This window comes from Cetorhinus maximus, chromosome 1, assembly GCF_964194155.1.
Source record: "Cetorhinus maximus chromosome 1, sCetMax3.hap1.1, whole genome shotgun sequence".
NCBI lineage: Eukaryota > Metazoa > Chordata > Chondrichthyes > Lamniformes > Cetorhinidae > Cetorhinus > Cetorhinus maximus.
The window spans coordinates 209180562-209206681 of NC_135879.1; the positions used below are offsets into that span (position 1 = coordinate 209180562).

The following is a 26120-nucleotide window of genomic DNA, read 5'->3' on the forward strand; positions in this document are numbered from 1 at the left end:
TGACACTCGATCCACTTGACCCAACTCATTTCCCAGAACCAGATTCAGCAATGCCGCCTTCGTTGTTGGACAAAATCAAGAAAATTCTCCTGAACAAACTTCAGGAACTCTTCTCCCTCCCTGCCCTTTACAGTATTACTATCCTATACTAGGATAGCTAATGCCCCCTCCCTCATTATCACCACTCCATAGATTTAGCCTGCAAGGTCTGAAGAGATACAATGACTTGTTAAAAATGAGTCACATCAAACAGCCATTGGAAAATTTAGTCCGAGGATAGGGTGGGCAGAGATAATGAACTGTACCCAAAGACCAAAGAGGTAGAAAAGAAGCATTAGGTATTAAATAAACAACTTATAATTATTTGAACGACGAGGAAGAATATCAGCAGTATTGTGGCTGTCTTGTGAAGCAAGCAGTTCCAATCTTTCATTATTATACAGTACATGACATGCTTTATCAAGTGTGTCCCTGACATCAGACATAGTCACAATAAGTAGTACTTTTGTGTGAGTGCTGAGGCCAATTGTGATATGCAACTTGTTTTCCTTTTCTTCTCCTTCTTAAGAACCTATAGAATGCCTGGATGAAAAGATCCCTTCATAATCCCTCTGCTGTTAGGCTTAGTCAACACTTGACACTGCATTGTTTTACAAGGCCTAACGTCTGTCAGAAAAGTCAGCAAGGAAAGATGCATGCAAATGACAAACAGAAAATATTAAGAGCAGCATTGGAAAATTACTTTTTAAAAGAATGAAGAAAATCATTGTAAATAAGATGGCTAATTACACCAAAACTGGTGGAAACCGATGAAAGATAGCTTGAATAAAAGAACTGATACCACCCCACTACACAATAAAACTGATGAAAGGGATCATAAATGAGACAGTAGAATTGAGAACTACATAATAAAATTGATAAAATGATCATAACAGTATCGTTAAATTAAATGAAGATTAAAACAGTGTGAGAAGAAATGTTTATGAAGCTAAATGGAAAGCCTGAGAATTAGAGAACGAGAACAAAAGGAATGCCGAGACAAAGGAAATTGAAAGAAAATCTGAAGTGGAATTAAAGCCATTCTAGCCATTGGTTGGTGGTACTGACCTTTCTGTATGTGTTGTTTTCTCGGTTTCCCTCTCATGATGCAGAACATGATGTTTTGACCACCACCACCAACTTGCATCTATATGGCATGTTAATGTACGTTGACAGGAGTGTTGTCAAACAAAATTTCATGCTAGGCCACATAAGGAGATATTTGGCCGGTTGACCAAAAGTTTGGTCAAAAAGGTTGGTTTTAAGAAGTGTGTTAAAGGAGGAGAGAGAAATTGTGAGGCAGAGATGCATAGGCAGGGAATTGCAAAGTATTGAACCTTAACAGTGAAAAGCACAGCCACCAATGATGGAGCGATTGTAATTGGGGAAGCCAAAGACACCAAAATTGGACGAGCCCAGAGATTTTGGAGGGCTGTTGGACGAGATGAGGTTATAAGGATAGGGAGGAGTGAGGCAATGGAGGAATTTGAAAACAAGGATGAGTATATTAGGATTGAGGCGTGTCAGGCCAGAAGCCAATGTTGGTCAGTTAGCACAGGGACAATGGGTGAACGGAATATGGAGCCCTCTACCCAGCTCTACCTGTCCCACCGCACCCCCCAAACCAGCTTATATTTCACCTCATTTCTATATTCCCTCAGTTCTGATGAAGAGTCATACGGACTCGAAACATTAACTGTATTCCTCTCCGCAGATGCTGTCAGACCTGCTGAGTTTTCCCAGCTATTTTTGTTTTTGTTTCAGATTTCCAGCACCTGCAGTTTTTTGCTTTTATATTATGGGGCAACGTCTTCTGCACTTAGTCCCTGCCAGAATGGTGGAACAATTTTTAGATCAGAAACTAAATTTCCCAGGGCATCAGCATCCTGCCTACAAGGTCCCTGGCCAGTCAGGGAGGTTGTGCACGGTGACAAGGCAGATCTGTCAATGGAAGGATTTCTAATTAAAGCAGCTACATCATGTGTTACATATGGTTCAACAGCAATTGGATTTTTCAGTCTGCCAGGAATGGAGATGAAGCTTGGGAAGGCTGCACCAGGGACTCTCTGGAGAGTCTACAGCAAGATCTGAGGGAATACAGTGAGGTGAGCTCTCCCAAGGATGGGAGGAAGAGGACAACCTCTCCAACCAACCAGCCATGAATACGAATGACTGGGGAAGTCAACAGTAGGAATGTGGCCCCTCCAAACTGGAGACAGTGTGCCAAGAGGATCCAGGAACCCAGGAAAGCAGAAAAATAAGTGACATAACACTTCCAGGTGTTGACCCCATGCTTTTATTTTATTCATTCTCAGCATGTGGGCTTTGCTGGCTGGGCCAGCATTTATTGCACAGACCTAGTTGCCCTTGAGAAGGTGGTGGTGAGCTGCCTTCTTGAACTGCTGCAGTCCATTTGGTGTAGGTACACCCACAGTGCTGTTAGGGACAGAGTTCCAGGATTTTGACCCAGCAACAGTGAACGAACAGCAATATATTTCCAAGTGAGGATGGTGAGTGACTTGGAAGGGAACTTCCAGGTGGTGATATTCCCATCTATTTGCTGCCCTTGTCCTTATAGGTAGTAGTGGTCATGAGTTTGGAAGGTGCTGTTGAAGGAACCTTGGTGAATTCCTGCAGTGCGTCTTGTAACATAAGAACATAAGAAATAGGAACAGGAGTAGACCATTCGGCCACTCGAGTCTGCTCTGCTATTCAATAAGATGATGGCTGATCTTCTTGTATTTCAAGTTCCACATTCCCATTTAACCCCGATAGCCTTTGATTCCCTTGCCTAACAAGAACCTATCTACCTCTGCCTTAAAAATATTCAATGACCCCACCTCCACCACCTTCTGAGGTAGAGAGTTCCAAAGTCGTACAACCCTCTGAGAGAAAAAAAATTCTCCTCATTTCTGTCCTAATTTTAAAACAGTGCCCCCTAGTTCTGGACTCACCCACAAGGGGAAACATCCTTTCTACATTTCACCTTGTCAAGGCCGTTCAGGATCTTGTACACTTCAATCAAATCACCCCTCACTCTTCTAAACTCCAGTGGAAACAAGCCTAGTATGTCTAACCTTTCCTCATAAAACAACCCACTCATTCCAGGTATCAATCTAGTAAACCTCCTTTGAACCGCCTCCAATGCATTTACATCCTTCCTTAAATAAGGAGACCAAAACTGCACACAGTATTTGAGGTGTGGTCTCACCAATGCCCTGTATAACTAATGCATAACATCCTTACTTTCATGTTCTAACCCTCTCGTAATAAAGGATAGCATTCCATTAGCCTTCTTAATTACTTGCTGTACCTGCATACTAACTTTTTGTGATTCACTAGAGCAGCTAGGTTGCTCTGCACCTCAGAATTATGCAGCCGTTCTCCATTTAAGTAATACTCTGCTCTTTTGTTCTTCCTGCCAAAGTGAACAATTTCACATTTTCCCACATTAAACTCCATTTGCCAGATCTTTGCCCACTCACTCAACCTATCTATATCCATCTGCAACCTCCTCATGTCCTTTTCACAACATACTTTCCTACCTATCTTTGTGTCATCTGCACATTTAGCTATCATGTCTTCACTCCCCTCATCTAAGTCATCGATGTAAATCGTAAAAAGTTGAGGCCCCTGTACAGACCCCTACTGGACTCCACTCGTCACCCCCTGCCAATCAGAAAAAGACCCATTTATGCATACTCTCTGCTTTCTGCCAGCCAGCCAATCTTCTATCCATGTTAATGTGTTACCCACAACACCATGCGCTTTTATTTTCAGTAATAACCTTTGATGTGACACTTCATCAAATGCCTTCTGGAAATCCAAATACAGTACATCTACAGGCTCCCCTTTACCCACTGCACATGTTACTCCTTCAAAAAACTTCAATAAATTGGTTAAATATGTTTTTCCTTTCACAAAACTATGCTGACTCTACCCTATTGCCTTGAGTTTTTCTAAGGGCCCAGCTATAACCTCCTTAATGATCAATTCTAATAACTTCCCCATGACAGATGTCATGCTAACTGGCCTATTGTTTCCTGTTTTCTGCCTCCCTCCCTTCTTGAACAGAGGGGTTATATTTGCTACTTTCAATCTGATGGAACCTTTCCAGAATCTAGCGAATTTTGGAAAATTAACACCAGCACATCAACTACCTCATTAGCCATCTCTTTTAAGTCCCTAGGATGTAGCCCACAGGACCCAGAGACTTGCCAGCCTGCAGCTCCATCAATTTGCTCAGCACCGTTTCCCTAGTGATTTCAATTTCACCAAGTTCCTTTCTCCCGTTCACCTCCTGATTTGCAGCTATTACTGGAATGTTTTTTGTATCCTCTATACTAAACACAGAAGCAAAATATTTGTTAATTTCTTCCACCATTTCCTTACCATCTACTATGAACTCCCCACTGTCACTCTCTAGAGTACCAACACTCACTTTGCTTACTCTTTTCCTGTTTAAATATCTGTAGAGACTCCTGCTATCCATTTTCACATTTCTAGCTAGCTTCCACTCATACTCTAATTTCTTTCTCCTGATTAACCTTTTAGTCATTCTCTGTTATTCTTTATATTCTGTCCAATCATCTGTCCTACCACTCATCTTTGCGGAGTTGTATGCTTTTTCCTTAAGTTTGATGCTTTCCTGAACATCTTTAGTTAACCATGGATGGTGGGTCCTCCCCTTAGAATTTTTCTTTATATAGGAATGTGTTTATTCTGAATACTCTGAAATATCCCCTTAAATGTCTACCACTGCTTCTCTATTGATCTATCCTCTAGCCTAATTTCCCAGTTCACTTCAGCTAGCTCAGCTTTCATCCCCAGTTTAAGATACTAGTCTTAGACCCACTCTTCTCCCTTTCAAGCTGGATGTAAAATTCAATCATATTGTCGTTGCTGCTACCTATGGGGTGCCTTTACTCTGAGGTCATTAATTAATCCTGTCATGTTACACAATACCAAGTCTGATATAACCTGCTCTCTGGTTGGTTCCAGAACATGCTGCTCTAAGAAATTATTTCAAAAGCATTCTAAGGACACTTCATCCAGGCTACTACTGCCAATCTGATTTTTCCAGTTTATGTGTAGATTAAAATCACCCATAATTATTGCCATCCCTTTATCACAAGCACACAATATTTTCTCTTGAAAATTTTGTCCTGCACTGTGGCTACTGTTAGGTGGCCTATAGACAACTCCCACTAATGACTTCTTCCCCCTACCATTCCTCATCTCCACCCAAACTGATTCCACATCCTGATCTCTTGAACCAAGGTCATCTCTAACTATTGCACCAATGCCCTCTTTGATTAACAGTGCTACCCCTCCACCTTTACCTAGCTTCCTACTCTTCTTGAATGTCATGTACCCCTCAATATTAAGGACCCAATCTTTGTCGTCCTGCAGCCACATCTCCGTAATTGCTATCAGTCCATATTTATTATTTCAACGTGGGCCATCAATTCATTTACATTGTTATGAATGCCATGTGCATTCAGATAGTGAGCCTTCAGTTTTGTCTTTTTGTTACCTTTATAACATCTAGTCTTGCCTGTTGGTGTATTCTCTCTGTCCCTTCCTGCCATTCTCTGACCCTCATTTCTCATATTGACAAAATATTATTATTTTGCTCTCCTGTCTTGACTCTACACCTTGAATTGCTACCTCTCCCCAAACTTGACCCCTCACCCCTCCTGTTTAGTTTAAAGCCCTCTCTACTTCCCTAGTTATGCAACTTGCGAGGGCACTCGTCGCAGCATGGTTCAGGTGTAAACCGTCCCAACGGTACAGCCCCCACTTTCCCCAGTACTGATACCAATGGTACACACTGTTGTTACTGTGTGTCGGTGATGGAGGGAGTGAATGTTTGTGGATGTGGTGCCAATCAAATGGGTTGCTGTGTCCTGGATGGTGTCAAGCTTCTTGAGTGTTGTGAAAGCTGCGCTCATCCAGGCAAGCGGGGGGTATTCCATCACACTCCTGACTTGTGCCTTGTAGACAGGCTTTGGGGAGTCAGGACGTGAGTAACTTGTCGCAGGATTCCTAGCCTCTGGCCTGCTCTTGCAGCCACAGAATTTATATGGCTAGTCCAGTTCAGTTTCTGGTCAATGGAAACCCCCAGGATGTTGATAGGGGGGGTTTCAGTGATGGAAATGCCATTGAACCTCAAGGGGCGATGGTTGGATTCTCTCTTGTTGGAGATGGTCACTGCCTGGCACTTATGTGGCACAAATGTTATTTGCTACTTGTCAGCCCAGCCTGGATATTTTCCAGGCCTTGCTGCATTTGGACATAGACTGCTTCAGTGTCTGAGGAGTCGCAAATGGTGCTGAACATTGTGCAATCGTCAGCGAACATCCCCACTTCTGACCTTGTGATGGAAGGAAGGTCATTGATGAAGCAGCTAAAGATGGTTGGGCCGTGGACATTACCCTAAGGAATTCCTCTGACTTGCCCAGTGTTCTGCTGGAAGCGCACCTCAGATCAACACATGTTGCAGTTCCGCCCATTGTTCTTTCTGCAGGCACCTCACATCCTCATCTGAATAGCCCACGCTTGTACTGACCATCATCCTACTACCCTCTTGCATCATGCCTCACAGTCACCCTACATAAACAGGTCCTTCCCTCCTCTCCGCACAATCACACCTCTGTGCTTTCTCTCCTTGCAGGAGTAATGAGCACACAACTTGGCGAGAGATGGAGACACGGGTTGAGGGAAGGGGCAGTTAATGAGCAGGGGAAATGGGTTCCCAGTGACAGGCACTTTGTCAGCCACTTACAATGCATTCGCACCTGACCCACTGGGAAGTAGATCTTGTTCTGAGGAACAGAATGTAGATGAGAATTGGATAAGGCTAGAAGCAGATCAGTGCAGTCCCACCCAATTAGATGATGGTTGAGAAGTGCTGGTGGACGATGGTGTGATTAATTATACCAAAAGACAGCAGACAGGTCAAGAAGGATGAAGAGACGTAGTTTACAAATGACACAATCACATAAAGTGTCACTTGTAACTTTGATAAGGGTCATTTCAGTACGGGGTGAAAATCCAGTTGCTATAATGTGTGGCCAGGTGAGTGGCATTGTACTCTGGAACTCCAAGCAATGAATGCTGTAATGCAAGTTTGCACTTGTTATTCCTCATTTGACTGGCTACCAACGCTGCCTATTCCATTGTCCAGATATTCTGAAATAACATTTCGTAGAACATGATGAGAAGGCTCTCCTGGATCACTAAGCTTTTTTTTTAAAGAGAACCCACAGTGCATTTCCAAGATCTCATGTTTTATTTCAGGTTTCCAGGTGTCGTTTCTATTGGATTGGAAATCAAGATAATTAAACCATATTATGGGAGGAAGCATCAACTGAACGTGCAGTAAGTTAATATGGAATCAAACAATAAAGGAGGCCATTTCAGCCCACTACACCTGTGCTGGAAAACATCTCATGCAAGGTTTTGTCCAGCCAAAGTTCTGGCAGTACACCTAATGGAGGTTCCACTGGATTTACAAGTATAGTATATGGATTGGTTTTGATTTATTAACAGCCTTTTAACATATGGCCTAAGAACATGACCTCTGGGAGACTTCTGCAGAGAGTCAGCTAATGTTTTCAGTATCTTACTCAGGAAAACTGGGAAAATTTTACTCATTGGAATTAAAAGAGATGAAATTGTTTCTTGTGGCGTTGGGCTCCAATATGCCCAACTTGTTTAATTGTATTTGCAATACAGCCAGAGAGGAAAGTGATTATCAAAGAAGGAAATATCAAACATTGAAAATGTCATGGCAGTGGAAAGCAAAGAATTCCATTTATCACATCTCAATAAGCACTTACTGGAGTAATGTGGCCAGAAGGAAATGTCATTTGCACTGTTTCTAAGAATTCAAGATAGATCTGTTTCATTAATATATTTATCCCATCTTGCATCTTGTGTATACAGGAATTCCATGGAGATTAACAGAGATCTGAAATTAATACGAATCATCCATTCCTTCAAGTTTAGATATTCCCTCCTAATTCATGCTATGAGATGGTTTAATGAACACCAAATGTACTCTGGTACATCACTCATGTAGTCTTCATCATACAAAATGCAAAGATTGGCATAGCCAAGTGCAATCCAGTCCTTGTCCAAACTCTAAAACAACTGTATTTTCCAGCAGGGATTGCTGGATACAACCAAAAGAACGAACACTGACTGTGCTTTATTTTATCACCATACCCTGCTGGCATGCAAGTCAATCCTGGTTACTTGTACTGCCACCCTGGCTGATAAAACAAAGCCAAGGATCGGACTGGAACCTTCCCTTTGGTAACTCATTTGACAGAACTACAATCGTAGATGTCCCACCTCCACCTCATCCAGCTACAATATTGTATGCTACAAAACGGCAAAGAGTACTGGAGCTCCAGCATATTGCACAACCAATCATGTTGTCATCTATAATCTTTAATAGAGAAAGATAGGTTTCAGTGTAACAACTGTGTAGCAATCATTTTTTTTCCTGTTAGGATGCTGTACCTTTAAGTGCGTCTGGGGAGAATTAAGTGACCTAGCTTTTACTGATTGCGTACTGCAACACTTGAATTAAGGGAACTGCCAATCATTCTCTTTCTCCAGTTCATTGTGTGTGATAGCTTGCTGATTTCTCTTTCACTGAACACTGAGCTGAATCAATGTGAAATAAAGTTATTTTCTACAGTTCCAAATGGTCTCCAAACCAATTTCTACCTCTGTTTGTATGCAGTGCAAGGTCTAATCGACCGTGCTCATCACAAGTAGATGAGATTCAAAGACCAACATACCGTCTGCATTCACTACCAGTTTATAAGATTATCTGCTAACAGTAGATTATAATACCTACATTTAGATAGTGCCTTAAAAAAAAAATTTGGATTTATACAGCACTTCTCATGACATCAGGGTATCTTAAAGCACTTTACACTGAAAGATGTTCTCTGCAGCAGCTAATTTGTGCACAGCAAGGTTCCACAAAAATCAATGAGGTAATCTATTTAAGTGATGTGGTTCAGGTATAAACATTGGGTAGGGCAGTGGGCATAACTCCCCTGCTCTTCTTTGAATAGTGCCATGAGATCTTTTCTATCCATCTGAAAGGGCAGACGGGGCCTTGATTCATCATCTCATTGTTACGATCCGGTAAGGGACCAGCAACTTTTTGCTCAAAGTAGACAAAGTTTGAAATCCCAGTTATCCACTAGAAGAAAAAAAATCAAGATTCCACGGTTTTACACAAACAAAATAAACTTTACTATACGAGGTCAGAAAAGCAAAACAATTAAAATATCTATCTTATACTCTAACATTCAGAATATGAGGTAAACATGAATTAACAGGAAAACTGTGGTTGAACACACCACATTCACATTAAATGGAAAATTCAATCAAGACAGATCCCATGGATTTCTCAGCAACTCACCCAGGCATCAGTGACTGCGTGAGTCTCAAAATCTTATTAAAAACTTTGTCTCTCATATGAGGGATGTCAACTCTTCACTTTTGAAGGTCTAGCCTATGAATTCCCTTAAAAGTCACTCCAACGTGGACTGTCTCAACAACTGCTCACCTCCTGATGGTTCAAACTCTTCTTCTGAGTCTGCATTGCATGGGATTTACAAACCTGCACTCCCACCTCTAACAACCGGTACCTGGCACAATTCTAATTCTATTGCAGACCACTAATTTCAATAAGTTGGCACTGCCTACGAATTTGTCTGAACTCCAGTCTCCCAGCTGCACCGAGCTATAAATGGCTTCCAGGGCTTCTCTGAGCCCTAACTGCCTGGACAGAACCAGTGACCTTCTGCAACATTCTTAGCTCCCCAGGACTTTGCTGAGCCCTAACTGCCTGAAGCCTGCTAACAGCTCTCAGGGCCTCTCTCTGAGCTGCAAACCACATGAGGTCCAGACTACAATCAACCCCCTCTAACAATCAACCCCCTCTACCAGAAAATACACAGATAAATTGAAACCAAAGAACCTACTTACACTCCACCCATCTCCATGACAATGTAGACTTGCAGGGTTGACTGTGTGCTTTTAAGCTAATTTAGCTCTAATGCCCATAACAAAACCTCTCTCTGGACTGCACTTCTTTGCAAGCAGTGTAGATGTCACATCTCCAGCTCGCCGGCTAAGTAAGCCTACCTGCTGTTATATGATCTTTCCTTTCTAGCTGTTAACCCTAAAGGGTTAACATGCTAGACAAGTTAACATGCTCCCAACATTTAAATTGCAATAGACTCCAAGCTGCTTTAGTTACATTTATCCCATTTTCTACAGTTAAACTTTACTCTTCCCAGGATCAAAAATTACCTCAAAAATATTAACATGAAGCATGAACGAGATATTTGTCACATCATCCAAAAAGCACATCAGTGCTCTACAAGCAATTCACAAAATAAGCATACCCTAATATGGTAGAGGAATTCATACTTTTTTTTAACTGTTGCTCTCGCCAAGGCACTATGCCATGTTGCAATACAATTCTACAGGTGCTACCTGGCTTCAAGTAGCTCACTGAAGTGGTTTTGTGCTTCCAAGCGCAGCTTACTGGATAGCTATTGGACTTTGTTTACCCCTTCCTTTCCCAGAGGCATTTGGGCAAAGTGTATGTTAGAATGTTATATCACAGAAATGTGCCATTTAGTCAATCTGAGCAGGTACTTCTGATTCCAGAAGTCACCTAATGTCAATGTAAAGGGATTTTTTCCTAACTTCTCCTTTAATTTTTCTTTGGTGTCAGCCTTGGTTTACTCACCCCTGCATCAAAAAGCCAAGACCACTTGGATGCAAGCCCACTTCAGTGTACTATTGTGGGAGTGCTGCATTATTGGAAGTGTTATCTTTCAGAAGAGATGTTAACTTGTACCAGCTGCATTCTCAGTTGAACATAAATGATTTCATTGCACTATTCAAAGAAGAAGAGGGGACTTCTCTCAGTTTCCTGGCCAACATTTATTCCTCAGTCGGCACCAGTAACAGATTAAGAAGCCATTCTTCTCATTGCTGTTTGTGATCATTGATGCAGGGTCATAATGGTCAAGGAAAAAAAAAACAGGTGCCTTTGCCAGTGAGTTCTATATGAGTACTGTACGTGCAGTTCATTTCATGATGTGATATGATACACCAATGGCCACACAGAACAATGATGCAATGCCCACCAATGAGGCTGCCTACCATATGCAAGGCACAAGTCAGGAGCGTGATGGAATACTCCCCATTTGCCTCCTACAAAACCCAAGAAGCTTGACACACTGTCCAGGATAGGTTGAGGATTGGTTAGCACAGAGAAGACAGAGGGTCAGGATTAATGGGTATTTTTCAGGTTGGAAAGACGTAACTAGTGGAGTGCCACAAGGGTCAGTCCTAATGCCTCAATTATTTACTATCTATATTAATGACTTGGAGAAGGGGGCAGAGTGTAATGTATCCAAATTTGCTGATGATACAAAAATAGGTGGGAGGGCATGTTGTTATGAGGACATAATATCTGCAAGGGGCTATAGATAGGTTGAGTGATGGGCAAAAACTTGGCAGATGGAGTTTAATGTATGAAAGTGTGAGGTCATGCACTTTGGTAGGAAGAATCAAAAGGCAGACTATTATTTAAATGGAGAGAGACTCCAAAAAAGTGTAGCACAGAGGGACCTGGGTGTTCTTGTGCATGAAACACAAAATGTTAGCATGCAGGTGCAGCAAATAATTAAGAAGGCAAATGGAATATTGGCCTGTATTGCTAGGGGGTTGGAGTTTAAAAATAGGGAAGTCTTGTTACAACTGTACAGGATGTTGGTGAGGCTGCACCTGGAGTACTGTGTACAGTTTTGGTCCCTGTATTTAAGAAAGGGTATACTGGCATTGGAGGCAGTTCAAAAGAGATTCACTCGGCTGATTCCAAGGATGAAGGGGTTGACTTATCAAGAACGGCTAAACAGGTTAGGCCTTTATTCATTAGAGTTTAGAAGATGAGGGGTGATCTTTTTGAAACGTACAAGGTTCTGAGCGGGCTTGACAGGGTAGAGGTTCAGAAGATATTTTCACTCATGGGGGGTCCTCAAACTGGGGGACATAGTTACAGAATAAGGGGACACTCATTTAAAACTGAGATGCCAAGGAATTTCTTCTCTCAGAGGGTAGTGAATGTCTGAAATTCTCTACCCCAGAGAGATGTGGAGGCTAGATCACTGAAAGTATTTAAAGAGGAGTTGGGTAGATTTTTGAAATATCGAGGAGTTGAGGGCTATGAATACCTAGCACGAAAGGGAGGTTGAGGCTTGGGGCAGATCAGCCATGATCTTATTGAATGGCAGGGCAGGCTTGAGGGGCCTACTCCTGCTCCTATTTCTTATGCTCTTATGTTCTTATGTTAGAACAAAGCAGCCCGCTTGATTGGCACCATCAACAAACATTCACTCCCTCCACCATTGACACACAGTAGCAGCAGGGTGTATCATCTACAAGATGCACTGCAGGAATTCACCAAGGCTTCTTAGACAGCACCTTCCAAACCCACAACCATTACCATCTAGAAGGACAAGGGCAGAAGATAGATGGGAACACCACCACCTGGAAGTTCCCCTCCAAGTCACTCACCATCGTGACTTGGAAGTACATCACCGTTCCTTCACTGTCGCTGGGTCAAAATTCTGGAAATCCCTTCCTAACAGCACTGTGAGTTACCTACACCACATGGGCTGCAGTGGTTCAAGAAGGCAGTTCACCACAACCTTCTCAAGGGCAACTAGGTATGGGCAATAAATGCTGGCCCAGCCAGCGAAGCCCACATCCCGTGAATGAAGAAAAAAAAATAAGAGAAGGCTCAATGCAGTAACAAGCAATTTTTCAGAAAGCATTAGAATGGAATTCAATAGCCGCTAATACATAGCTATAGCTGATCAGTACAAGCTGCATATCATCCAACATGAAATATGTGAAGATTGGACAAGCTAGAAATTCATCATAGTGAACTGTGTAGCAATTGAATGATGATGACGATATAATACACATATAGTACTCTTATCGACATCATGAATCAACAGAGCATGTATAAAATAATAAATTAATAATAGTTTCCAACCTTCAACAGGAGAAGTGACTTATTTAAAGAATAAATGGTGACTCCTGTTTTCTTTCCTCTGCATCTGAGGTTACTGGTCCTGTTCACCCATCACCCCTGCGCTTGCTGACCTACATTGGGCAATTTTAAAATTACCACAGTTGTTATCAGTTCCCTCCATGGACCCACACCTCTCTATCTCTGTCAGCTCCTCAAGCACTGCAATGGTCTGAGGTCTCTGCTCTCCTCTATTACTGGCCACTTGCACAGCCTTAATTTTCATGCTCGACCTTTGGTGGGTAGTCTCTTCAGCTGCCTATGCCTCATGCTCTGGAATTCCCTCTCTAAACATCTACACTTCTCTACTTCTCTTTTCCCACTTAAAGGCACCCCTTAAAACCTATCTCTTTAACCAAGCTTTTGGCCATTTGTTTTAAGATCTGCTTAGGTGGCAAAATTGACAAATTTTGTTTGAGAACTCTCCTGTGAAGTGCCTTGGGGAATATTATTATATTAAAGGGGCTATAAAAATACAAGCTGCGGTAATTACAGGCCCAGGTCTTCCGTGGACTGGCAATCATCGACAGATTGCCACACTGCTCAATCTATTCCACCCCCGACGCTGCTCCATATTTCTTGCCTGGCCTCCAGAACCTGGCTTCTCCAGGAATGCAGTGCACAGCATCCATCAAAAAGCTCCATCACAGCACTGTAGAGTTGAGGGTAAGACAGCATATGCCTTCTTTTACAACACTAGCTGCTGTATGGTAAGTTTAAATGTTTAGTTTGAGCATCAGTGAATAGTTGAATAGGTGAATGTTAGTGAATGGGTGGAGTGGTAGGGTAGATAGATGGGTGGGGTAAATGGGTAGGATGGGTGAAGTAAGATGATAGATGATTAGGGTGGGTGATTGGTAGATGGTGAGGTCATAGGGTGGCAGGTGGGTGAAGTGGCAGGTGGGTAGGGCGGTAGGTGGGTAGGGTGGTAGGTGGGTAGGGTGGCAGATGAGTGAGGTGTATTATTACGTGAGGTGGGTAGGTTGGTTGGATCAGGAGGGGTAATCAGGTCGGGGGCTAGTCAGGTCGGGCCAGCGGGATAGCTGTGTGGTGGGGCATGGTCAGGTTTGGTCATTGGGGGTGGTTGGGTGGTCGGGGGTTATCGTGATCGGGGGTTAGTCGGTTTGGGTCTGGGGTGTAGTTGGGGGGTAGTCAGGGTGTCGGGGAGAGAGTGATTGAGGGGTGAAGGCGGGGGGTCAGTGTGAGTGATTGGTTGGTCAGTTCTATAATTATCCGGGATTTGCACTAGGTTTTTTCTATTTAACATTTCCTGGATAACTATTCAGGTAAGTCCCACAGAACCACTCAAGCCTCCAACTCCAGCTCAGTCAGATTTTTGCAAAGGGTCACGGGGAGCAGGGGAATTGCCCATTGGAAGCTTAAACTTCTCAGGCAATTCCCAGGGAGGTCAGCACTTTGGAACACATATCTTGGGTCATACGTCTGGTCCCCGACGATCCGGAGACTGGAAGATCTGGGCCAATATATTGTGACAGAATTACACTGATGCCAGATAAACCCTAAGTACTCATTTTCATGGATGAGCCGGGGCAGTAATTATCCACTAACTATTCAACTGTTGATTGCATTGGAGCCAAATTTAGTCCTGTATTCAACCAAATATACATAGTATATCAAAGTGTATGTATCAAAGTATACATAGGCTTGAATCTTCTGGTCAGCGAGCGTGGGTGGGCCCTGCTCACCGACATGTAAAATGGCGCACGGTGACGTCAGGCGTGTGTCCCGACGTCACCGCACGTCATTCAGATCTTCAGTTCGGCGGGTGCGCACCAGTCAGCTGCACGCCCGCCAAACTGTCAAAGGTCTATTAAGGCCATTTAAATATCAATTAACAGAATTAACAGAGCTGCCCGTCCAACCTTAAAGCAGGCGAAGAGCCCAGGCGGCCTTCGCATTTATCATGAAACCTCATCCACGGGTGGCTGAAAGCATGACAGCATTGGGATAGGTTTCCAGTCCTTTCAGCTGGGTAATGTATTGTGCAGATCTGGGGAACTTGTTGTCTCACTTGACATTTTCCCACATCCAAATATAATTCCTTTAAGGAGTACTCACTGTTTACTCCCTTTCATCTAATTTCTTATCCATTTTCAAAGTTCACCCTAAATCCCCATTACATTAAATAATGTTATATGCATGCAATGTGATGCATAATTTTGACAGAATTTATGCCATGTTGTGTAAAAGCATAGAAATAGGATTAAGAGTAGACCATATGGCCCCTCACGTTTACATATTTCTTGCAGGCATGATCCCTTTAAAATTTGGAAACTTGGGGCTTCTTTCCCCCTTTTTCCAATGAGCTAAACATTGGTTTCTCATTTTTAAGAATTAGTACCAGGAATGTACTTAAAAGGCGTATGCTCTAATACAAGGCAGTGACATGAACAGCACAAGATATCATTAAAGTTCACTTCTCAAAAGCTTCAATTTCTAAAAAATGATAACAAAAATACCTTCACAGGCTTTTCACAATTTTTTTTCTGCAAATATTTGGGGAAATGGCCTTCTCCCAGGCCATTGAACACACATGTGAATGAGTTAGCTTAACTTCCTCCTCACCCACCTTCAGTAAAGGTGGACTTTAGTGTTTCTAACATAGGCATGGCCAGGACTATCATGTTTAAAGTAAGCTTTGGTACTGTCATTCCAAGGCAGAGTTAGTGGTCTACTCCACTACTGTAGTGTGGCACAGAGGGAAATTTTCATCTTTACCACCTAGGCATTAAGGTTTGCCAGAGTGAAGCTAATTAGAAGGTTGTGCACTTATAGTGGAGCATTTCAATTAAGTTAAATGGGAGAAAAATCAGGTGGCTTTCCTTATGGGTATATGATCCTCCATTCCTGATTTTCCTTTTTGTGCTTAGCCAGGGGGTAAAGACGAAAATCAATCTCAGTTTGTTGCACAGAGATAAAAACAAAAAGCTAAAAGCTACTGCGGATGCTGGAAATCCAAAACAAAAACAGAATTACCTGGAAAAACTCAGCAGATCTGGCAGCATCGGTGGAGAAGAAATCAGTTGACATTTCGAGTCCTCACGACCCTTCGGCAGAACAGTTCTGCCGAAGGGTCGTGAGGACTCGAAACGTCAACTGATTTCTTCTCCACCGATGCTGCCAGACCTGCTGAGTTTTTCCAGGTAATTCTGTTTTTGTCTCAGTTTGTTGCAGTTCAGCATTAAAAACTTAAGTTCCAGCTTTGCCTTTCTTATAAAGGTTTGACCTCAACGAATGCGGCAGTAAAAGCTTTTGCAAATGAGATATGCTGTCTGCCTCTATTTTGCCAGCTGTTTTCAAATGTACACTGATTAAATATTTCTACCAGATTTATTAATATATTGGGTTAAGGTTTGCAGTCACTGTTTTGCCAATATTCTTCAATATTACTCAATTACTCACACTTTCTCTTGTCACTATCATCACGAGTGACAAACCTATAATCACCACCTTAGTATTAGCTCAAAATGGTCTCAAGGATAAAATCCAAGTTTGGTAGGCAAAAATCTATCACCGTCTATTCAGTACCTTACTGTTCAAGTGGTCATGGGATAATAATTTTCAACTGTCACCTTTATGTCTTACTGAAATCTCTGTGGCTTAATTGCTACACAATCGAGTTGACCATTTGCTAATGGACATGAATACAATTATCAGAACATAGTTGAACAAGATAGTTGCCTAAAAGGTTCAGTTTTTTTAATGGAGTCATGCTAAGTGACACTGTTATTGGTTAAATCATAAGGTTGAACTTACCCAGTACAGTGAGCTCGGCTGAAGCACCGACTGTCTTATTCTCAAAGTTGGCAACACATGTATAAAACCCGGCATCTTGTTCAGTTACACTTTTGATGAGCAAATTACTTCCAGCCAGCAATGAATATTTTTTGGACCTGAAGCAATTAAAATTGTCCACTGTTAGGAATTGAAGAACAAGAGATATATGTACTGCGTATTGCTGAAAAAAGAGACTTGTTGTCGAAGCGTTCAGACTTGCAATTTATCAGGACAGTGCACAAGAATATCAGTAGTAAACTAACTCAACTAGAGGTTTTGAGTCAAAGAATTATGTGAATAAGCGTAGTCTGCTGAATCTATGAGAGCACAAACACATGGGACTACTGATTGATGAAATGCAATTTTAGATTTTCCATACGTCACACCCTGCCCTGCCATTCTGCTGGTTTCATGAGGAAGAGACTTAGGCTGGGATTTTCCAGCCCCGCTATGGTGGGAACCACCTTGGGGGATGCGGCGGGTCAGGCAAAGTCCATTGGCTTTCGGCGGGACATTAAGATTCCAGTGGCGGACAGGGCTGGAAAAGCGCGGCCTTGTTTCTGCACTTCTGTGGTTTGCCTTCATTTCATCAGCAGTGGCTGTAGAAACCTGGCAGCAAAAATTCTTTCTTTTGACACTTAGGATGACAAAAGGAATTGGTGAGGTTGGAAAGAGCTGAGGCTTTTCTGCCACATAATTAGAATTAGTGAAATAAATCTGACAAGACTTCTTTAGAAGTCAGGTCATTAATAAATGGAAGAAAGTGGTCAAACAGGGCTTCAGAAAGGAAAGAGACAGCATTCTGACATTTGAAAGGATGTAAGGATTGTTAAATACTATATCAAAAAAGAAAGCAAACGATTGGTTAAATTGATGGTTGTTACCTTCTCCAGGTTAATTAGGGATTGGCAATGTCTTATCAGTGATGGCAACATCCCATAAATGTATAAATTTGTTTTATTTGGAATAGAGGAGGCGAAGAGGAGAGTTATTTGAAGGGTATAAAATTATAGGGGCCTAGATAGAGTGGGCAGGAAGGAGATATTTCTCTTTGCTGAGAGATCAATAACTAGGGGGCATATATTTAAAGTAATTGGTAGAAGAATTTGAAGGTAGTCTGAAACTCATTGTCTGAAAGGGTGGTACAGGCAGAAACCCATTGCATTAAAAAGCATTTGAGTATACTCTTGAAGTATGGTAACCTATAAGGCGATGGACCAAATGCTGGATAAGCCTCATTTGCTCTTTTTTGGCCAGCACAGACACGATAGACTGAATAACCTGTTTCTATGCAATACCTGTCTGTGATTCTATGATGAAAAAATGTTACTGTACTGCCCACCATGGTGGAGGTTGAGCAGAGTTTTCTGAGCAGGCTCCCCTGGCTGTTACTGGATTTGAGCCTGACAATTACACTGTATTATAATCATACAAATACATTTTTTTTATTCTATCATGCAAATGGCAAGAACAGCATTTGTTGCCCATTCCGAATTGTCTTGAACTGAGTGGCTTGCTAGGCTATTTCAGTGGGCATTTAAGAGTTTCCGAGGGCAGTGAAGAGACAGCTACATTGCTGAGTGTCCAGAGTCACATATAGGCCACTTTGGATAAAGATGGCCAATTTCCTTCCCTAAACGAACCAGATGGTTTTTGTAACAATCGATGATAGTTTCATGATCACCACTACTGCAACTAGCTTCATGTTCCAAATTTATTTAATTAAATTTAAATTCTACTAGCTTCAATGGTAGGGTTTAAACCCGTGTTTCCAGGGCATTAGCCTGAATCTCTAGATTATTACTCCTGTGGCATTACCACTACACCACCATCTCCCCACTTCACATGCTGCTGCAAAATTGCTTTGTTTGCTATTTTAACAGTGGTGTTAAGACAGTTTAAAATGTGTGTGAGTTACGTGAATCTTTTTTTATTTATTGAGCCAAAGATAAATTTGCAATGCAGTTGAAGTGATAGCTAATAGGAAATTGGAATTTTAATTGTTTTACAGTGTATGGAATATCTCACATTTCAAATATTTTGATCTGCGCAAGTCTCATCTACATCTGACCAATCATGTAGTTTTGTTCAATGCAATTGTACTAAAAGTGGTCTACATGAAAATTACTATTCTGAGAGTGACGGCAACAGGAATTGAAACCTTTGAAATGTCAGGTCTCTCTAAGCTACTTGGTTATCATGTATAGATTATTTAATTTTGCTATACATTATGTATATGCTAGCACCAAATGAATTGCAAAGAGGCTGAACGAGTCATTATGAGCCTTCACAATATCGCTTGCAATGACTGTTAGGATGCTGAATTACAAAGAGCCAAATGTTGCATCTAAATTGTCAATGACCATGTTTTACTTATCAAATTCTCCAAGGCTGCAGTAATAGATTTCCATTCTTTGTTTTGTAATTGGTCCATTCTGCGTTTTGTGATTATTGTTGCTGGAATCGGCTTATATTCTGCATGTGCAGTAGCATGTGCCTCAAGGAGTGCAGCTGGAGAGAAACAGTAACAAGGATAAATGTCTCTCACATGTGCTTATGATGGCTGCCAGGAGCACAAAAAGGGTTTGAGAAATTAGACTATGAGTATCAACAGGCTAGTTAGAAATTTGCAACATTCTGATACACTCTGTAGCAACCCTGGCTCAGTATGAGGAAATAGTACATAGCTGAAGATGAAGGTGTAATGAATAGTAAGGTCAATATATCAAAACTGTTTGAACAGAAGCTGTCCTTTATTCTTTACTGATTGCAAAGAGAACCACTAAAATGTCAACTATGACGTGGCCATGATTTTATTTCTTTAGACAGATCCGAATGGATTTCATTGATTGTTGAGCTAGAGGCTGCGAGAAGAATGTAACGGGCAGAATTACCTGGTCTGAATGAGCCCATCCCCTTTCTTCCATGTGATTGTAGGTGTTGGAAATCCAGAAACACAACATTCCATAACTCCATCTCTTCCTTCCAGTACAGCTGTGTTTAGCGGTCGCTGAATGAACACTAATTGTCTGTGTAGGCCAGGTTCTTTGAAATCAAAAAGAGGAAAAATTAGCATTAGAGTTAAGGGTGCTACATGAAAAGATTCAAAACTCTGTCCTGAACAATGCATAACTCAACCCAATCAAAGCAAACATAGTGAACTGGATTTTACAGAGCTAGGTGGTGGCAGACTCCCCCGCCCCCCCTGGCTAAAATGTCAGTTGGTGCGTGGGGGGGTAGGTGGGGGGGTGCAGAGGAGCCCACCCAACAGAAGAACGGCTGCTCTGAAGCCACTTAACAGCCAACTGGATGTTAAGACTAGAGGCGAGATTTCCACCTCTCAGGGACAGGAAGTCCCGCCTCAAATACCAGCAGCTCTTCAGTACCGGCTGTGCCATCAGGAGTGGTGGCCACGTCGGTACTACACTTGGATGATGAAGAAGTGTTCAGTGCTGGATTACTATTTGGGAACTGTTTGGAGGTCTCAAAAAGGGGAGTGAGGTACCAGGGTTTGAGAGCTCATGGAGGAGGGGGGGGCTGGTGGGGGTGGGGTAATACCTTCAGGAGTTCCTCCAATGGACCCAGGGAGCCAGTTAAGGAGAGCCACTCCCTGCCTAACATCAGCCCGCACAAGGAAACCTGCCGGGGGTGGCCGCTTGGTGTGGGCCTATCCTGCCATTGGTTAAACCCCAGCAGTGTTGGGATGCCCTTAAGTGGGCATTAATTGCCCAGGTAAAGGCCTCAATTGGCCTGTCATGATGATAGCTGATTATATGTCTGGACTTGAGTATTAACTACAATACGGTACTCGGATAAGATACTGTAAGGTACACTATACTACATATGGGGACACCTGACCTTGTGGGGGGGGGGGGGGTTGAAGGTCATATGGCACATGTTAGAGAGTTAGTTAGCATGGCAGATTAAATGATGTTATTCTTGGCGTTAATGTTTTTCTTTCAGCCTAAGTTTTGACATGGCCCACTGGCAGTTGGACTGCCTGGCATCACCCACCATGGGTGGTAAAATTGCAATGCTGGATTTTACGTGCCCCTGAATTTTACATGCCCCTCCCTACCTTCACACCAAATGGCAGGGGAGTGTAAAATCCACCTCAATGTTTAAATTTCTGTACATTAACTGTATTGACATTTTTTGAAAACTATAAAAAACAAATGAAGAGCTGACGAACAATTAAAACTTGGAAATAAGAGCACTGGTCCAAACTAGCATTCCATTTTAAGGTATACAAGACCAGTTCAGACCAGTACACTTATTTCTCAGGTTTTACTGTTTTTTTCCTATGCTCTTATATTCTTATGGGCTGAAATTTCCAGTCGGCGTGCGAAGGGCGGGCCCAACACGCCGATGCGTAAAATGTTGCGCGATGACGTTGAGCGTGCGTCCCGACATCAGTGCACGCCAGCACGATATTTCGTTCGGTGGATCCCTCTCATGGATGAGGTTTCCTGAAAAACGCAAGGCTGCTTGGACTTTTCACCTGCCCGCCAACCTTAAAGTTGGACGGGCATCGTTCTCAAGTGGCTCGATTGATTCCTTAATGGCTTCAATAGGCCGCTTACCTTTCGGCGGACTCGCGTTGGAGTTGGCTTCATGCCCACCGAACGAAATATCGTGCTGGCGTGCGATGATGTCGGGACGCACGCTCGACGTCATCGCGCGACATTTTACGCATCGGCGTGTTGGGCCTGCCCTTCGCACGCCGACCGGAAATTTCAGCCCACAAGAATATAAGAGCATAGGAAAAAAACAGTAAAACCTGGGAAATAAGTGTACTGGTCTGAACTGGTCTTGTATACCTTAAAATGGAATGCTAGTTTAGACCAGTGCTCTTATTTCCAAGTTTTTATTGTTTAAGGAGCAAGAGTAGGCCATTCAGCCCCTTGAGCCTGCTCTGATATTCAATAGGATCATGGCTGATCTGATTGTGGCCTTAACTCCACTTTTCTGCCTGCCTCCTCAACCCCACCACTGCCCCACCCCCGATAACCTTTGACTCGGGTCGCCTTGTTTGAGTCCCAAGAAATGCAGAGGTTCTGCTGCATTGCATTTCTGCCAGTTTGAAAGCTCTTGCATGATCTCTAATCTTATATCTTTCATGCTTTAGTTTATATAAATATGATGCTCCTACATAGAGGCCTGATCGGCTAGAATTTTACGTTCGGTGTTCGGGGATGCCCCCGACATGCATAATATGACGCGCGATGACGTTGGGCATGTGTCCCGACGTCATCGCGCACTCGCGCGATATTTCGTTCGGCGGGCGCATGCCAGAGTCGGCTGCTTGCCCGCCAATAACTGAAAGGCCTATTAAGGCCATTAACAAGCTAATTAACTTGAAATTTACGTTGCCCGTCCAACCTAATGGTTGGCGGGCAGGCGAAAAGGCAAGCGGCCTTTACATTTTTTATGAAACCTCATCCACGAGCGGGATGAGGTTTCCTAAACCTAATAGAAATTAAACAAAAAACTTTATTTTGAATTTAAAAACATGTCCCACCTCATGTGACACAGTCTCACAAGGGGGGACATGTTTCATTAAATTTTTATTGTCTTTATTAATTTTTTAAAAAATGCCCTTCAATCTGCCTGAGGCAACTCCGTGCCTCAGGGAGATTGAAGCGCTCTTTCGCGTACATGTGAGAACTGCGTGCCAGGCCTGCTCTCCCTCCTCCCCCTGCCTGCACAGGTAGCACTCAGCGCTGCCGCTCACGATCCACGCAGGGCGGGCCTTAATTGGCCCGCCTGGGTGAAATCATGGTGCGGAGCCGATCGGGGGCGGTGGTCAGCTTCCCGACTGCCCCCACCTGCTCCCGCCGAGTACGCCCGATGAAGGAAAAATTCTGGCCATAAAACCAAATCCCAATTAAAGAGCAAGTGTCGCTGTCAGGGTGCTTTTATAAGTTTTAGCCTTTAGAAATAACTGCGACCAACTTTAAAAATCTTGTTTATTTAACAAGATCGGCACTGTAGATTTCTGAGGGCTAATGTTTTCCCCCATTGACTGTAATGGACAAACATAACAGCATAATGACAGGTGTCACCACTGGGGACCCGAGAATGACTCCAGGCCAATTTTGCCAACCTTTGGATTTTAAAGCTGTATTAAAGGTTACATTCATGTCTGAAAACAAATTTTGATCCTCATGCAGGTGTTTCTATTCCCGGTTTATTTGTGCAGGATTAAATTCTATCCTCAGCAGGAACAAGTAAGGTTCCATTGCAATGATGTAAAGTGGTTTTCTGTACTTCTGTGTCAAAAATTAATGACTTTGTAATGACCTAGCATTGAATTGACCAAACACACAAGGTACGCTCTACTTCAGGAGTACATATGGCGCTGCAATTATTTTACCTCATGTTTAAAAAAGTGGTAATCCTGAAGCATTAGATAACTGGTGCAAAAAGCACATGGGAAATGAGGAGAACATTTTTATGCAGCAAATTGCTCTGATCTGGAATGCAATGCCTGGAAGCAGATTCAATAGTAAGACCATAAGACCATAAAACATAAGAGCAGAAATTAGGCCATTCGGCCCATCGAGTCTTCTCCGCCATTCAATCATGGCCGATAAGTTTCTCAACCCCATTCTCCCGCCTTCTCCCCGTAACCTTTGATCCCCTTACCAATCAAGAACCTATCTATCTCGGTCTTAAATATACTCAATGACCTGGCCTCCACAGCCTTCTGTGGCAATGAATTCCATAGATTCACCACTCTCTGGCTAGAGAAGTTTCTCCTCATCTCTATTCTAAAAGGTCTTCCCTTTACTCTGAGGCTGTGCCCTTGGGTCCTAGTCTCTCCTACTAATGGAAACATCTTCCCCATGTCCACTTTATCCAGGCATTTCAGTATTCTGTAAGTTTCAATCAGATCCCTCCTCATCCTTCTAAACTCCATCGAGTATAGACCCAGAGTCCTCAAACGTTCCTCATATGTTAAGCCTTTAGTAACTTTCCAAAGAGAGTCGGTTATATACTCATAAAGGAAAATAGTCGCTTGGTAGTACAGAACTTGAGTATTTCTGAAAAAAGAGACATGCTGTTCGAGCTTTTCATCTCGCACTCACCAGGACAGATTCACCAAGAGTGCCAAATCTCAAAGGGAACAACAATTGATACTGCATGAAAAGAGGGTGCTGACTGGTTGTAAGTGGGCTTTGATTGATAGAAGCATTGTCATGGAGAATGCACCAGTGAACAGTTAACTGCCAAGCTTTTGTTTAAATTCAAACCAGGCAGGTAAACTCTGGTTGGGCGAGGCAGTGCCATGGGGAATGAACCAGGGAATAGCTTTCCCCCAAGCTTTTGTTAAGTTGAAAAGGTGCAATGCGTGGACATGTTATTTCTGCTTCTAATGGACAGGGTACTGTGTGTGAATATATGTAGCTTCTAGCAGGCATAAGTGAGATACACTGCAAATCTGACTGATAATCTTAAATTGGCTGTCAGTGTAATTCTTAGCACAATCAGGATTGTTTAGCAAGTGTTGTCCAATTACAGAATTACATCTAATGTTGGACAATATGTTCTGAGTTTTGCAAGCACAGACTGGTCAGTACTTTGCCTGTTGTGAATAGCCAAAGGGACTTGCTATTTGATATGATTCTCCAGTTATTGGGACATACAGCCTACATACCTAGCACCACAACGGCACTGAAATTCATACACCACATCACTCATCTGTGTGGTCAGAAGAACATCTTTTTGGCGGCATCTTGTTAGTGGAGAATATAACTTTTGTTGCTACTGCATTGTGGGAATGTGTAACAGCTAACTTCACTTGCTGCTCAAAGTTTTGAGATACCTTACCCTTCTGGGGTAATCTGAGGTAGACTGGGCACTTTTCAGGACTGAAAGTTGTGGCCTTAGGCCCATTTGTGAGTTTGCACGATATACAGCGAGCAACTATTTGATCAGGGTAGCCGTTATCCTAGAGGGTAGCTTTGATGTGCCCTATTTTGACATCAAGCTTGTACAATGAGCAAATGGCTTGGGCCCTATATAGAGCTAGTCTCAGTAATGGTGACCATGAAACAATCTTTGATTGTCGTAAAAACCCATCTGGTTCATTAATGCCATTTAGGGAAGGGAATCTTCCATCCTTACCTGGTCTGGCCTAGATGTGGCTCCAGACCCATAGCAATGTGGCTGACTCTTAACTGCCTTTGAAATGGCCTAAGAATCCATAAAGTTCAAGGGTAATTAAGGATGGGAAATAAATGCTGGCCTTGCCAGTGACACATACATCCCATGAAAGAATAAAGAAGAGAAAAGACAAAAAGTTTCGACAGCGTGTCTTTTTTCAGCAATGTAAAGAAAAAAATGCAAAGCCATGGAGAAGGGACAGTGGGATGGGACATATTGGATAGCTCCTTTCAAGAGCCAGCATAGCACAATGGGGAAAATGACCTCTTTCTGTGTTGCATAATTCTATGATTTTAAGTTATAGGGGACAAATCTGTATAGCGTCACCAGGGGCAGGCAACACTGCAGGCTGCTAACTGCACAACATGCACAGTGTTCTCCACTAATATCAATGAAGATTGCCGCATGGTTTAGGCAGTTAGATAGAAGTGGTAATATATGTACATATTTCTCCCCCATGATCCTCAAGTAATAAAAACAAGACCCCATATAATGAATTCCTGGATAAGATTGAGGATTATCTGTATAATAGCAACCTAGTAAACAGCAGCGAACAGAGGACTGATAACAAAGAGTAGCAATAAATGGATCATTTTGGGTTGGCAGACTGTTACTAGTGAATTATCGAAGGATCAGTGCTGGGTCCTCAGCTACTGCCAATTTTGTAAATTACAATTATGACTTGAATGAAGTGTCCAAGTGTGATATATCCAGGCTTTCTGACAATACGAAGTTCGATGAAAAAGTAAGCTGTGAGGAGGGCACAAAGGCTTCGTAAAGAGATACTAATAGTGGGTGAGAAGGTGGCAGATGATGTGCAGAAATGTTCTGCACTTTGGTATGAAGAATAGAAAAACTAAACATTTTTTGAATGGTGAGAAACTATTAATTGTTGACGCTCACAGAGATTTGGGTGTCCTTGTCCAAGAAATTCAAAAAGTTAACATGCAGGTAAGTGGTTAAGTGA

General features: G+C 42.5%; 1 protein-coding gene across 1 annotated transcript in view; it reads right to left on the minus strand.

Moving 5' to 3' along the window:
• The window catches only part of dcc (DCC netrin 1 receptor), a gene marked incomplete at its 5' end in the record, with an annotated part of 921129 nt that overhangs the window by 597229 nt on the left and 297780 nt on the right, over positions 1 to 26120 (minus strand). Inside the window, 2 exons of the mRNA XM_078539210.1 lie at positions 16964 to 17100; positions 19879 to 20029. Of these exons, the coding sequence (XP_078395336.1) occupies positions 16964 to 17100; positions 19879 to 20029 (288 nt within the window). The remainder of the gene's footprint in view (positions 1 to 16963; positions 17101 to 19878; positions 20030 to 26120) is intronic.